The following is a 13,377-nucleotide window of genomic DNA, read 5'->3' on the forward strand; positions in this document are numbered from 1 at the left end:
TTGTCTGGTGTGGTTAATATTAAGACTCTCTGACACTCCACTCATCATGAGATGGGGTCTACATCAGACTCCACTTGATTCTGCACAGACTTGTGACTGCTTTGACCAAGAGTACAATGGAAGTGATGCTTTGTGACTTCCGAGGTTATATCATAGTCAGCTTTGGAGCTTGTCTCTTGTTCACTAGAACACCTGCTCTTGAAGCCGAGAGCTGCCATCTCAGCTGCCGGCTGAGTCCTTCATGCCGAAAAGGCCACATATAGGCACTCTGGTCATATCCAGGCTGAGCTCATCTTTGAGTCATCTCAGCCAGAAGAGGAGGCATGTGAGTAAAGAAGACATCTTGGAAGTGGACCCTCCCGGCCATCAAATCATCTCAACTGAGGTTCCAGACACAGTTGAGCAGAGAAAAGCCACACCCACTGTTCCCCTTCCAGATTCCTGACCCACAGAATCCAGGAGCATAATAAAATGCTTGTTCTTTAACTCCATTAAAGAGTTTTGCCAACATTATCTAACGTTGGTTTGCCAACACAGCATTAGATAATGGGACCCCCTGAATGTTTTTCTATCCTTTTATTTTCAAGCATTTTATGCTGTGAGTCTTTCATAAACAACGTGACGCTGGATGTTGTTCTTTTTTCCGATCTGAGAGTCTCAGAATCAGATTCCTGCGGAGGGACTCGGAGCCTTTACGAGTGAATGGTTATGAGCAGTAAACCCCAAACCAGCACTTCGGGTCTTTCTGCCTTAAGACCCACATCTTCCCTGTCCATCCTTCCTCCGTGAACTCTGCCACCAGGTTTTCTCTGGTTGATTAGCGCGGGGCTCCAACCGCCCCCCGCCCAATCCGCATTCCCTTCCCCCAGATGCTGTAGCTCCCCGACCTCCCTCCCAGTCGTCTACCAGACCTGACTCTGCTCAGGCAAACTTTAAGGTTCCCTCAGAACCTCTGCGACTAACAAGCAAGTCCCGGCAATGGGCGGAGGAGGTTGCCATGGAGACGGGTCCAGGGTCCGCAGGTCTGGCAGGGAGGGCCGGGCGCGGCTTCCGATTGGCTCCGAGGGTGCGCGGCGTCCTTCCTGCGCACATGCGCAGTGGCGCCGAGGCGAGGTCAGAGTGGAGTCGGGGCGCGGTGGGTTCCGGGCCGGGCTTCCCAGGACCGGCTGCACGGGCGGCTCCAGCCGAGGCGCCGTTCTCTACGGGACGGACGCGGCGGGGCCGAGGCCCCTCTGCAGCGCGGGACCGAGCCCGCCACGCAGGCGCCGCGCCCGCCGCCATTGTTGCCCGGGGGTTTTCGGGCCGCTCGGCTGCGCGTCCCCGGTCCGGCCACAGGTCAGGATGCGGGCGGCCTGCGGGGTCGGGGCTGCGGGGCAGGGGCTGCAGAGCAGTCCCCGCGCAGCGGCCCGCGAGCCTCAGACTGCGGAGTTAGGGGGACCTCGCGGGGGTGGGGAGGCGAGGAGTGCCTCTGCCCTGTAGGCCTGGTGCGCAGCCGGCTTTGGGGGACACGACGGGTTGAGGGGGCTCAGAGCTGGAGCCCGTGGACAAGTGGTGTCGGTTCTCCTCCAGGTCAGGCCTGCAGTGAGGTTTTCTGCGGGAATCCTGGTTTCAAATGTATTCCTTAGGAATTGTGTCCTGTAGAAGCTCTTCACGGGCTTCAGGTTACACCAGTCTGCTTCTTTCCCGTGCCCAGCCCTCTGGTAGTGCAGGGCTGGAACAGTCTGGCATTGATACGCAGAGCGGGTAAACGGCTCGCCCTTTTTCCCTGACCGTTCCCTTGGGAACCTTGAGCTCTTTAAGGAGAAGTTCTCCTCCCAGTTTTTTCTAAATAACAGATTTGCTATTTTTTAGAGGCACTTCAGTCATTACAGCTTCTGTACCATCAGTGACTATAATACTGAAGCTTTTGTTTTTCTGTAAAAAATGTTTGTTTCAACAAGTTAGAAGTTTGATCTGTCTTTTTGCTTTGCTTCTATCACCAGCCTTTTATGGCAGCCCCAACCCGTGCCCAGGGCACGTTGCATCTATTTTACAAGTCTTAAGGATATCAGGGAGGTAGAGTACGGTAGACTCTCAGTGTTTATTTGTACACTGTGGGTCGCCTGCCTATTACTGTTTGTGCGTATGGCAGAGCCCACCAGGAATACTTGACCTTGTGTCTGTTCTTGTGTTTCAGGGTCTCTTAGCCATCCCTACAAGTTCTGGGCTCAGAGTTTGTAAGGAAGACTGCTAACTCTACCTTGCCTCTGTCCTGCCCCTGGCCGCAGCAGCCCTTGGTAAATGCCTTTGTGGTTCTAGCATGCGACTTCAAGCATTCGGCTCACTCCTGGAGAAATAAAGGCTGTTGCCGGGTTGACTCTCCTGTGTGTAGCCATGTTCTCCCCGAGCAAGAGGACGACCAGTTCGTCACGTGCCCAAGTCCTTCTAATGTGGAAGCCGGACAAGGCTCAGAGTGGACCCCGCAGTGCTGAGAAGGAAACGCTCGCCTCAAGACTCCTGCGTGACACTGAGACCTGTCGGCAGAATTTTAGGAATTTTCCATACCCAGACCTGGCTGGTCCTCGAAAGGCATTGAATCAGCTCCGAGAGCTCTGCCTTAAGTGGCTGAGACCCGAGATTCACTCAAAGGAACAAATCCTGGAGCTGCTGGTCCTGGAGCAATTCCTGAGCATCCTGCCTGGGGAGGTTAGGACTTGGGTGAAGTCCCAGTACCCGAAGAGCAGCGAGGAAGTGGTGACTCTGGTGGAGGATTTGACTCAGATTCTAGAGGAAGAAGGTAAGACTTGTACGGGCAGAGAGAGGAGGAGTCCTGGGTGGTCCGAGAAGACAGCCATCACGTCAGAGAGCAGCCCTTTGAGGTGATTAGAAAAACGGAGGTCAGGGAGTGAGTGAGAACAGACTTCACTGAGCCCTGTCCCACCTGGCATTCCTCTTCCAACTGCTCGGAACCCAACACACGTTCTGTAAACCCAGAGGACGTATCATAAACAGTGGCCAGACACAACCAAATTACCCCTATGTGCGCCCTCAGGAAGTTTCCCTGCAGAGGTTTGAACCATTCTACCAATAAATCATTTGCTTTGTGAATTGGGTTTTATGGTAACATACTTCCAAATATGTAGAGAAGTGTCCAGAGAATATTTCTTTACTAAGTAAAAAGACAGCTCACAAAATTTCTATCACGCAAGGGTTTAGTAGAAAACTCTGAATTTGGTACATATTCTGAAGCATCCCAGAGCAGACTTCGTTTTTGAAGCCTGCTCAAAAACAGGACAAGTTTCAGGATAAGTCATTGCCCCTTCTCTCTGGTTCTGTGAAGCAGGGGCTTTGTTTTTGGTTTCCTTCTGATTCCTCGCTTTAAGAAAATGTAGGCTTCTATTGGTGAAGAGTTTCCTAGGCTATTCAAACAGGGCTGATCTCCACCACGGTCTCTTTCTCTTCGCTAGCTGTTCCTCAGAGCTCCACCCTTTCCCAGGAGACCCCAGAGGAAGACCCCAAAGGAAGACAAGCTTTCCAGGCAGGGTGGCTCAATGACTTCGTGACCAAAGTGAGTGTCAGTTTCTTCTGTGATTTTAAAATGCCTTCCTAGTGTGTGAGGACATTTTCTAACCTGGCCCTCTACCTTCTGTGACCCCAGAAGTCCTATGAAGGACCTAAGCCTCAGGTTTTCTCCTTAAGTCACCGTGGCCTGTTAAGGTAGGTGAATGCCTTGTATAGGAAATGGGATCCATTGCTTCCCGTGATATCCCTTTCCTCACTTTTTTACTTTAAAGCAGTGGTAGTGCATAGAGGTTAAGGGATTCACCTCCACAGCCACATGGATCTAGATTTGCTTCCTGGTTCTGCCACTGAACCTGTGATTTGGGGCAAGACACTTAACCACTCATAGCCTGAGTTACTAAGCTCTAATGAATATTCCTCTTAGATTGTGACAATTAAATATTATGAGACCTGTTAGCCTGGATTACAGTAAGGGATCAAGAAGATCACAGGAAGATTAGACAATAGTTATTATTTTTCTTTGTTAACAAATAATTAAAGGCCATGTATTGTTTGATGTTTATTACGAGTCTGTGTTATTTTAAGGAACAGCAGCTCAGGCCATCTTAAGAGAAAGGTTTACTGTAAATTACACTGTAAAATATACATGGTCTGAAATTGGTAACCAGAGTAAATTATTATTTGTAGATAATATGAATGTTTACAAAAAAACCTAAGAAAATCAAGGGAAAAACTGTTAGAAACAATAATAGAGAATTTGAGTAAAGTGACCACGACAGAAAATGGCATATAAAAATTAATCACTTTCTTAAATATACATAAAAATCAGATAGATGCTAAAATGAAATAAAAGGTTCCATTCACAGTATTACCCCCACATTTAAAATAACTACGACTAAGCATAGTATAAGCTTTGCAGTCCTGTGTTATTCTGTAGACATGAAAGAAGCCTTGAATACTGTAAGACTACCAGCTCTCCCTAAATTATACACTTACATGTGATTTGAAAAATCCCAGTACAATTTTTTAAAGAAACTTACAGAGTTTATTTGAAAAACATGTGGGAGTAAGCAAGAATTTTTTTTTTTAAACGAAGGAAGAGCAGAGGGATGCTAACTTTACCAGACTGTGAAATGTATCTACAGGTACAGTAGTTCAGTGTGGTTATTGGTACCAGTTTTATTTTAGAAAGGAAGAAGAGGGACTTCCCTGGTGGTCCAGTGGATAAGAATCTGCCTTCCAATGCAGGGGACACGGTTTCCATCCCTGGTTGGGGAACTAAGATCCCACATGCTGTGGGGCAGCTAAGCCCACATATCGCAACTACAGAGCCCACGCGCTCTGGAGCCCAAACACCACAACCAGAGAGTCCACATGTCACAACTACTGAGTCCGTGTGCCACAACTAGAGAGAAGCCCGCACGCCACAACGAAGAGCCCATGCACTGCAACGAAAGATCTGCATGCCACAACTAAGACCCAGCACAGCCAAAAGTAGAGAGATAGAGAGATAGAGAGATAGATAGATAGATAGATAGGAGGGAAGAAGGAAGGGCTCTGCATTCCATCATAGAGCACAGAAAATATCTTAAAATGTCAAACTGTAACACATTTAATTTATTTGTAAGGCAATTCTTGAAAGTCAAACCATTCTCTCTGTGTCATCAATGTTTAAATCCTTTTATTCTTTAAGTTGGAGCCACCAACGCATGCACTGAAACTGATGTATTCTACTTTGTTTTCAGACTTCCCCTCAGGCCATTCAGGTCTGCTTATCCATACATTGGGTAAAGGTATTGACTAGGTAATTTTTAGGGTCCTACCAGCGCTCAAGACTCTGGTTTCCCCACCACACACACACCTGTGCTGTCACTGTCCCCTTCCTACTAGTTCCTGAACCAAGTTAAGTCACGTTTGATGTTTCAGGAATCCATGACATTCACAGATGTGGCCGTGGACATCACCCGGGAGGACTGGGAGCTCATGCGTCCTGTGCAGAAGGAATTGTACAAGACGGTGACGCTGCAGAACTACTGGAACATGGTTTCTCTGGGTGAGCGTCGTCCGCGCCCGGTCCTCCTCCCTGCATATACACCCGAGTCTTTCTCCCCTCAGCTGTTAAAAATGGTCGGGCCTAGAGGTGAGCGTGCTTGTCCGTTCAGGCACAGAAATGGCAAAGTTCTGCTCCCTTTTCCCAAATGAAAGGTTTCTAAGTGAAAGGTCATCAGAAGGTACGACGCACAGCCTCCCAGGGCCACCACCCAACGCCGCACCCTGCCCAGTGCCTCCTTCCCCGTGATCTCTAGGCGTGCATCCTCCAGCGTGCAGGAAATTTTTGTCCCAGCTCCGAAAAGGACAGTGACCTCATTCATGAGGTCATGTCCGTGAACCATTCTTTTCCTGTAGAGATCTGTCCTCGTGAGTAAGAAGTCAGGTAGGAAAACTTGAACAACTGTTTATCTCCAGGGTAAAACTCACTTTGTTCCTCCTGAACAGGACTTACAGTGTACAGACCAACCGTGATTCCCATATTGGAAGAACCATGGATGGTGATAAAAGAAATTTTAGAAGGCCCTAGTCCAGGTGAGAGAACCACCAGCCGATGAGATTCTTTGTGCTTAAGAGCCTGTACTATCCTAAGTATGGTGAGATGTGTTTTCGCATGTGGCCAAGTCACTTGGCACAAAGACATCCCAGCCTGTTGAGAACACTGGGCTGCTTGGCGTTGCTTCCTTACAGAGGCCGTCTTCGGAAGAGATTTTCCAGATGTCATTTTTACATGCTGCCAACCCCCCCCCCAACCCCCCTCTTATTTTGTGCTTCTCCATGACCCCTGGGTTCCCTCCGTTAGAGTTTTGTCTGGGGCTTTCCGTGTGTTTCCTCCCTCTATTTTTAAACATGCATGAATGTCCCCTAAAATCTTAAATTTCAAACCTTCTCAACTTCTTTTTGAGTTTCTTTTATTCTGTTTATTGACAAAACCCTGTAGCCCCCTGCCTCCACTCTCCTCATTCCTTTCTTTTTTATGTTCTAATTATTGAAAAAGATAACATGTTTGCAAGATCAAAAATTGTAAAAATATATAAAGCCAGATCTATGCAGACAGAAGTCCCCACCTGTTTGCCGCATTCACCTGGTTCCTGCATCTGTGTTGTCACCTGTGGCTCGACACCTACAGGTCACGTGACTGTTCTATTCCCTGATGACCTTCCAGTGAAGGTTCTTAGCATCCGCTGTGGATCCTTGCTTTATTACATTGCTGGTTGCAAAATGGTGATTTTCTAATTCCACCATCTCTTCTAAATGATTAATCTGTAAGGAATACCTATCCCTCCCACCCCGTTTTTATGTGTATATGTCACTATGGACTAGTGGAATTTTTAAAAATTCAGTGTATTGTTAGTCCGTTAATTCCAGTGGTGGGGGGGGGTATTTGTTTTTGTTGCTCAGTTGTCCCAAATTTCAGCGATGGGAGCCTTTCAGATCAAGTCCTTCTGAGACGTCCCCATTAGTCTTTGAGCATTTCCTTGCTTTCTGGCAGAGAATGGTCTGTGGGCTCACTTCATGCCTACCTTAGACCTGGAATTTCTCTAAGCAACAGTGGTTCATCTTAGTGGGGATTAGTGATGAGCAGCCAGGATCTGGGCAGTGAGTGCGCTCACTACTCTGGGTACCATTGCTTCTAGATCTGTTCAGTAGATAGAGCTGTGAAGTGTGTGTGTGTGTGTGTTTGTAGGGTTTTTTGGGGGGTTTTTTTTTTTTTTTTTCCTGTGGTACGTGGGCCTCTCAATGTTGTGGCCTCTCCCATTGCGGAGCACAGGCTCCGGATGCACAGGCTCAGCAGCCATGGCTCACGGGCCCAGCCGCTCCGTGGCATGTGGGACCTTCCCGGACCGGGGCACAAACCCATGTCCCCTGCATCGGCAGGCGGACTCCCAACCACTGCGCCACCAGGGAAGCCCTGTTTGTAGGTTTTTGAATCCTGAGTTCATACTGGTGACTTGAATTCAAATCTAGCACCACAAGGGCAGTCTATCTTGTACCTCCCCATATCTGTTTTCTACTTCCTTTCCCACAGAATGAGTCATCTGGTTCCCAATATCAGTATATCTGCTCATTTGCTCTGTCATATAATCACACAAAAATGGTTTCAGAAGTATATCATTATCTCTCAGATAACAGACTGCTCAGGTAACGTTCAAAATTCCTTCATGTCCTTAGAATATATTCCACTAAAGATATAGAGGATACTGGGTTCAAAGTTAACTTGAATTCTTCCTTTCTGGTTATCTTAACAGTTTGATACACAGTTAAACTTGTTTGATTACATTTGTATTCAAGTTTAGTATTTTCTTGTTTCTTTATTTAATTTTACATTTTTGAGTATGTAAAAACATTAACGCAGTTCAAAAGTCAAAACTATAGAAAGGTGTACACTCCCATCCCTTCTGCCCTGTTCCCGTCCACTTCCTGTAGGTTACAGGGCTCACTTATCTCTCGTTTATCCTTCCTGTCTTTCTCTTTGAAGAGATAAATCATAAATATAGTCTTATCTCTCCTTTTGTATACAAAAGAAGTACACTGTACTCTTTTGCATTTTGCTTTCCTATTCCCTTTTTTTTGTTTTTTTTAATTTCAGCCGCTGCCTTCTAGTATGTCTACCAGTATTGATGCTGGAATCTAGCATTAACAGCAAATTAAACAATAATGACAATATAATACTCTACTTTAGAGTGAATTGCTTAACTTTTTTAAAAAGTTAACTTTATCTGGCCATCTGGTATTTTGAGGGTCCTACTACTTGAAAAGCTAGTTCTTCTCATAATTTATGGCCTATTTGCTTTAGTTGGCAGAATGACCCAAAATATACAGTGAATTCTTTAGGGAGAGAGTTCAGCACACTCTCAACACTGAGAAAACCCATGGCAAGATGGAGCTAGGCCTTTGCTGGAGTCAGGACCATCTTCTGGGAGGTGCTGCCCATCTGGGACCACTTGAGGTTTTTTGGTGGTTCAGGTTGAATTAAGGCTGTAAACCCACAAGAGGGGCAGTTTATGATTATGTATTTTGGGGGGAGATTTTGCTCCCACCAAAGAGCACAAAACTGAGAAAGGCAAGGTCCTCTTTTCCTTCTGTAGAGGTGAGGTGTTTGGGTTTTGTTTGTTTTTCTAGCCTGTCCTTATACAGGGTGTAGCACAGAGTGTGCAGACTCCTGCCAGCTGCCCCAGGTTGGCTGCAGGCTTTGTCTTCTGGCCCCTGAGCCCCTTGCACCCTCAAGGGGAAGCTGAAGGTCATCAGCAGGATGGAGGAGTGTCTCAGGAAGCCAGCTTCAACTTTTTCTGACTTCTGGTCTTCCTGCTCTCACTTGATTTTTGGCTTTGAGGATTTCACTTTCTTATCAGGTCAGAGACGTATAAGTTGAACCTTTGGTTAGGGCATCTCATCAGTCATACATGAGGGAATGGAAACTTTGATGATTCACAAATCGAGCAGTAGTGTTGGCTTTCGATGGCCGTTCTTGTCTCAGAACTTTATGGTCTTTACATCATACAGGACCCAGCCATTCTTTCAGGTTCAGCCCAAACCAGATCTGCGCTAAAAGTGTTGCTTCATTACCTGGTCAACACTGATCTCTTCTGCTAGAAATATTACACCACCGTTTGATATTTAACACTTCTAATCGGTCCTTTCCAGTTAGTTATATACACATATTTAAGCCCTGGTTAATGATCTTAATTTCTGAATTACCAGTAAACTGACTGGTTTAAAAATGTGTGCTTTTCTGAAGGAAATGTAAAAGAAGCATAAGCCATTTCCAGAGTTTGCATCTGAGTTGGAAATACAAGAAACACACCAAACTGTGAAATAATAATATAAAGCCAAGTTCTGCCATGGGCCCAATATTTTATTAGGTTGGACCATATGAAACTGGTGATATTCAGCCAGATTGACCTACAAAAAAGGCAGTTTCATATGATGCAACCTAATCTGTACTTTAGGATTCTAAGAAGGAGGAGAGAAACATGAGCTGGGCCATAAGCATCTTTTTCAGTAGGTGGAGAAGGTGTCATAAGAGAAGCCTGGAGTCTGGAATTAGTGGCACCTTTAGAAGATTATAAGGACATAGTTCTAAGTTATGTGGATAACTTTGAACTTTAAGCTGAATATGAGTTGTGATAGAGGAGGGAGTACAGTAGAAAAGGATAGATTATTTGGGGTCTCAGTACTGAGTGGAGGTATTTTAACTTTTCTTTCTTTAACTTTTGTCCTTTAAGCCGCTGATCCTGAAACTTCAGTGTGATTCAAACCTCCTGGAGGGCTCAGCCCCACCCCCATTTTCTGACTCAGTATGTCTGGGAGGGGCCCAGTCACTTGACATATTTCAGGTGACAGTGATGCTCACGCCACTGGTCTGGGGATTGTACCCCTGAGAACCATGGCTTCAGGCTGTAAGAGTTACTAGACGTATTAAAACACGGAACACACACCATGAAACTGCCTCCAGAATATTACGTACAGTGTGCAGGGTAGATTGGAAGGAGTGGTGACAGTCAGCCTGCTTTATGACCCATTATGTAAATTACAGCTTATATGATTATAAATGTTTGTGTAATAAAATTCATCCCAGGTTGTCCCACAGTTTATCGTCTGTTTTTACTTCTTAGCTCTGTTGCCTGACCTAACCTATTCTATTAACTCCACACTCGTGTTGAATAGGGAGGAGCCTCTCCTTCTTCAACAATTTACTCCTGTTTCCTGCCCTCTTATTCTCCTTTCCCAAGCATTAAGGACCATGTTATGAGGTTGTCAGAGCCATAGTCTTTTTAGGCATTTTATTTATGTTCATTATTTTGTTTCTGCTTTGGCAGTTTCCTTTCTCCAAATAGAGGAAGACTTTTTATGTACTTTTTAAATTTCAGAATGGGAAACAGAAGCCCAAGAGTGTACTTCGGTGGAAAATGTTTCTAAACTCACAAAGGATGGAACCAAGACCATCAAGCTGGAAGAACCCTATGACTATGATGACAGATTGGAGGGGCAAGCAACAGAGGCCTTCAGGAGAATTCCCACCAATGAGAGAGATTTCAGTTTGAAGTCAGTCCTTTCAGAAGAAGATGATTGTGCAGAAGACTATAAATATGATATATATAGAAGTAATTTTGAAAAGCATTCAAACCTAATGATACAGTTTGATACCCAACCAGATGATAAAACTTCTGTGTACGACGAAAGCAAGGCCACCTTCAGTCACGTCTCTTATGGTATTGTACACAGGAAGATATACCCCGGAGAGAAGCCTTATAAGTGTAATGTGTGTGGGAAGAAGTTCAGAAAGTACCCATCCCTCATCAAACACCAAAGTAGCCATGCCAAAGAGAAGTCTTATGAATGTGAAGAATGTGGGAAAGAGTTTAGACACGTCTCATCCCTCATTGCACATCAGAGGATGCACACTGGAGAGAAGCCCTACGAATGCCACCAGTGCGGGAAAGCCTTCAGCCAACGCGCACACCTCACCATCCACCAGCGGATCCACACGGGAGAGAAACCCTACAAGTGCGACGACTGTGGGAAAGACTTCAGCCAGCGCGCACACCTCACCATCCACCAGAGGACACACACGGGAGAGAAACCCTACAAGTGCTTGGAGTGTGGCAAAACCTTCAGCCACAGTTCATCGCTGATTAATCACCAGAGAGTTCATACTGGAGAAAAACCTTACATATGCAACGAGTGTGGGAAAACGTTCAGCCAGAGCACACACCTCCTTCAGCATCAAAAGATACACACAGGAAAGAAACCATATAAATGCAATGAGTGTTGGAAAGTGTTCAGTCAGAGCACTTACCTTATCCGACATCAGAGGATTCATTCTGGAGAGAAGTGTTATAAATGCAACGAATGTGGAAAAGCCTTTGCTCACTCCTCCACTCTTATTCAGCATCAGACCACTCACACTGGAGAGAAATCCTATATATGCAATATATGTGGGAAAGCCTTCAGCCAGAGTGCAAACCTTACCCAACATCACAGAACACATACCGGAGAGAAACCCTATAAGTGCAGTGTGTGTGGGAAAGCCTTCAGCCAGAGTGTACACCTTACTCAGCACCAGAGGATTCACAATGGAGAAAAACCCTTTAAATGCAATATATGTGGGAAAGCATATAGACAGGGTGCAAATCTTACTCAGCATCAAAGGATCCATACCGGAGAGAAACCCTATAAATGCAATGAATGTGGGAAAGCGTTTATTTATTCATCATCACTTAATCAGCATCAGAGAACTCATACTGGAGAAAGACCCTATAAATGTAATGAATGTGACAAAGATTTTAGCCAGAGAACATGCCTTATTCAGCACCAGAGAATTCACACAGGAGAGAAGCCCTATGCATGCCGTATATGTGGTAAAACCTTCACCCAGAGTACAAACCTCATTCAGCATCAGCGTGTTCATACAGGTGCCAAACATCGTAATTAATGCATATGGGAGACTTCATTTAGGTTTTAAAACTTAACCATTTAAAATTCTATTTTGTATTCTGTGTTAGAAACATTATTCAAGAGAAGTGCAATATGGGTTAGATTATCACTCAGCAGAAGTATCAGAATTAGTGATGTGGATATAACCTATTTAAATGTACTGTGAAATTTAAGAAGAAAACATTCACTTCTTAACCTTTATTTGATACGTTTAATTCATTCCAGAAATAAGCCCTAGGAAAGTAAGAGTACTCAAAATCCTGTAACTCATCAACTCTTACCATGTTTCAAGTACTTCTTAAGGAGGCCTTACGAATGTAACTTGGGAAAGCTTCCATCCAGTAGAGCTTTCACACCAGAGAGTAATCCTGGGGTAACAGAAAAAAAGCTGCTTTCAGGCCTTTAGTTCTTCTCAGCTTTGAAGCCTTAAATATGTAAAGGTCCCTTCCCCCTTTTTATTTCCCTTTTCCTATTATACCATAACTGCCATGTGGAGCCAGTAGGTTTGCAAAAAAAAAAAAAACACAAAGTTGAAAGTATCTTAACAATTTCTATGTGACCACAGTTTAATTACGCTTTAAATACTGAAACATTAAAGAAAGAGAAGCTTAATGAAAGATGATCTGTTAGGAGAAGCTAATGTGTCTATAATCCTTAGATGTGTACAAATTTACAGGCAAAGATTAAACCCCCAAGCTTAATATTTAAGACATATTAGACTTAGTTTCACTAGCTTTTGACAACTGTCATCCAGAAGGAAAAAAATAAGAATACTTTTTTGTGTGTGTGTGGTACGCAGGCCTCTCACTGCTGTGGCCTCTCCCGTTGTGGAGCACAGGCTCCGGACGTGCAGGCTCAGCGGCCATGGCTCACAGGCCCAGCCGCTCCGCGGCATGTGGGATCTTCCCGGACTGGGGCATGAACCCGTGTCCCCTGAATCAGCAGGTGGACTCTCAACCACTGCGCCACTAGGGAAGCCCAAGAATACTTTTTTTTTTTTCCACCTGACTCCAAAATTCATACCTTAAAGTTCCCCTGTGACTTAACTGTAGAAAGTCTGTTTCTTCCTTTGAAACACGTTTCTTGAGTGCCTGCTGTGCTCAGGGCCCAAACTTCCTAACTGGATTCTTCCAGGGCTTAAATGCCGAAAACCATAGCTGGTTTAAGCAATAGAAAGCTTTCTAAAGTAATGAAAGATAAAGTCAAGGACATGATGTTAACCAGTACGTCCTGGAATGAACCTAAGAAACCTGCTAAAATGGGTTGCCAGATGCAGCCCCATTATCTTAAGGAAGTAATGAAAGCAGCTATTTAAATAATATGAGGAAAAAACAAGTAGTGGAAAATAGGTTTGAGTTCAGTGCAGAAAGTGGGTTGGGGGAAAAAATT

The 13,377-nt window shown here is 45.0% G+C and overlaps 1 protein-coding gene across 2 annotated transcripts; it reads left to right on the plus strand.

Annotated features, from left to right (window-relative positions):
• Window positions 1-1,150: 1,150 nt before the first annotated feature.
• On the plus strand, window positions 1,151-12,495 carry ZNF287 (zinc finger protein 287). 2 transcript variants are annotated; one of them, XM_027131109.1, is made up of 6 exons: window positions 1,151-1,335; window positions 2,177-2,776; window positions 3,447-3,547; window positions 5,428-5,554; window positions 5,998-6,084; window positions 10,422-12,495. In XM_027131109.1, exons 2-6 carry the CDS (start codon window positions 2,374-2,376, stop codon window positions 11,984-11,986), a joined length of 2,283 nt encoding a protein of 760 aa, XP_026986910.1. In that variant the 5' UTR covers window positions 1,151-1,335; window positions 2,177-2,373; the 3' UTR covers window positions 11,987-12,495. The 2 variants fall into 2 exon arrangements, with proteins under 2 accessions (XP_026986910.1, XP_026986911.1); XM_027131110.1 differs by lacking the exons at window positions 1,151-1,335; window positions 3,447-3,547 and having other exon boundaries at window positions 2,671-2,776.
• The last annotated feature ends 882 nt before the right edge of the window (window positions 12,496-13,377 follow it).

This window comes from Aethalodelphis obliquidens, unplaced genomic scaffold, assembly GCF_003676395.1.
Source record: "Aethalodelphis obliquidens isolate GAN/ISIS:26980383/991018 unplaced genomic scaffold, ASM367639v1 scaffold38, whole genome shotgun sequence".
NCBI lineage: Eukaryota > Metazoa > Chordata > Mammalia > Artiodactyla > Delphinidae > Aethalodelphis > Aethalodelphis obliquidens.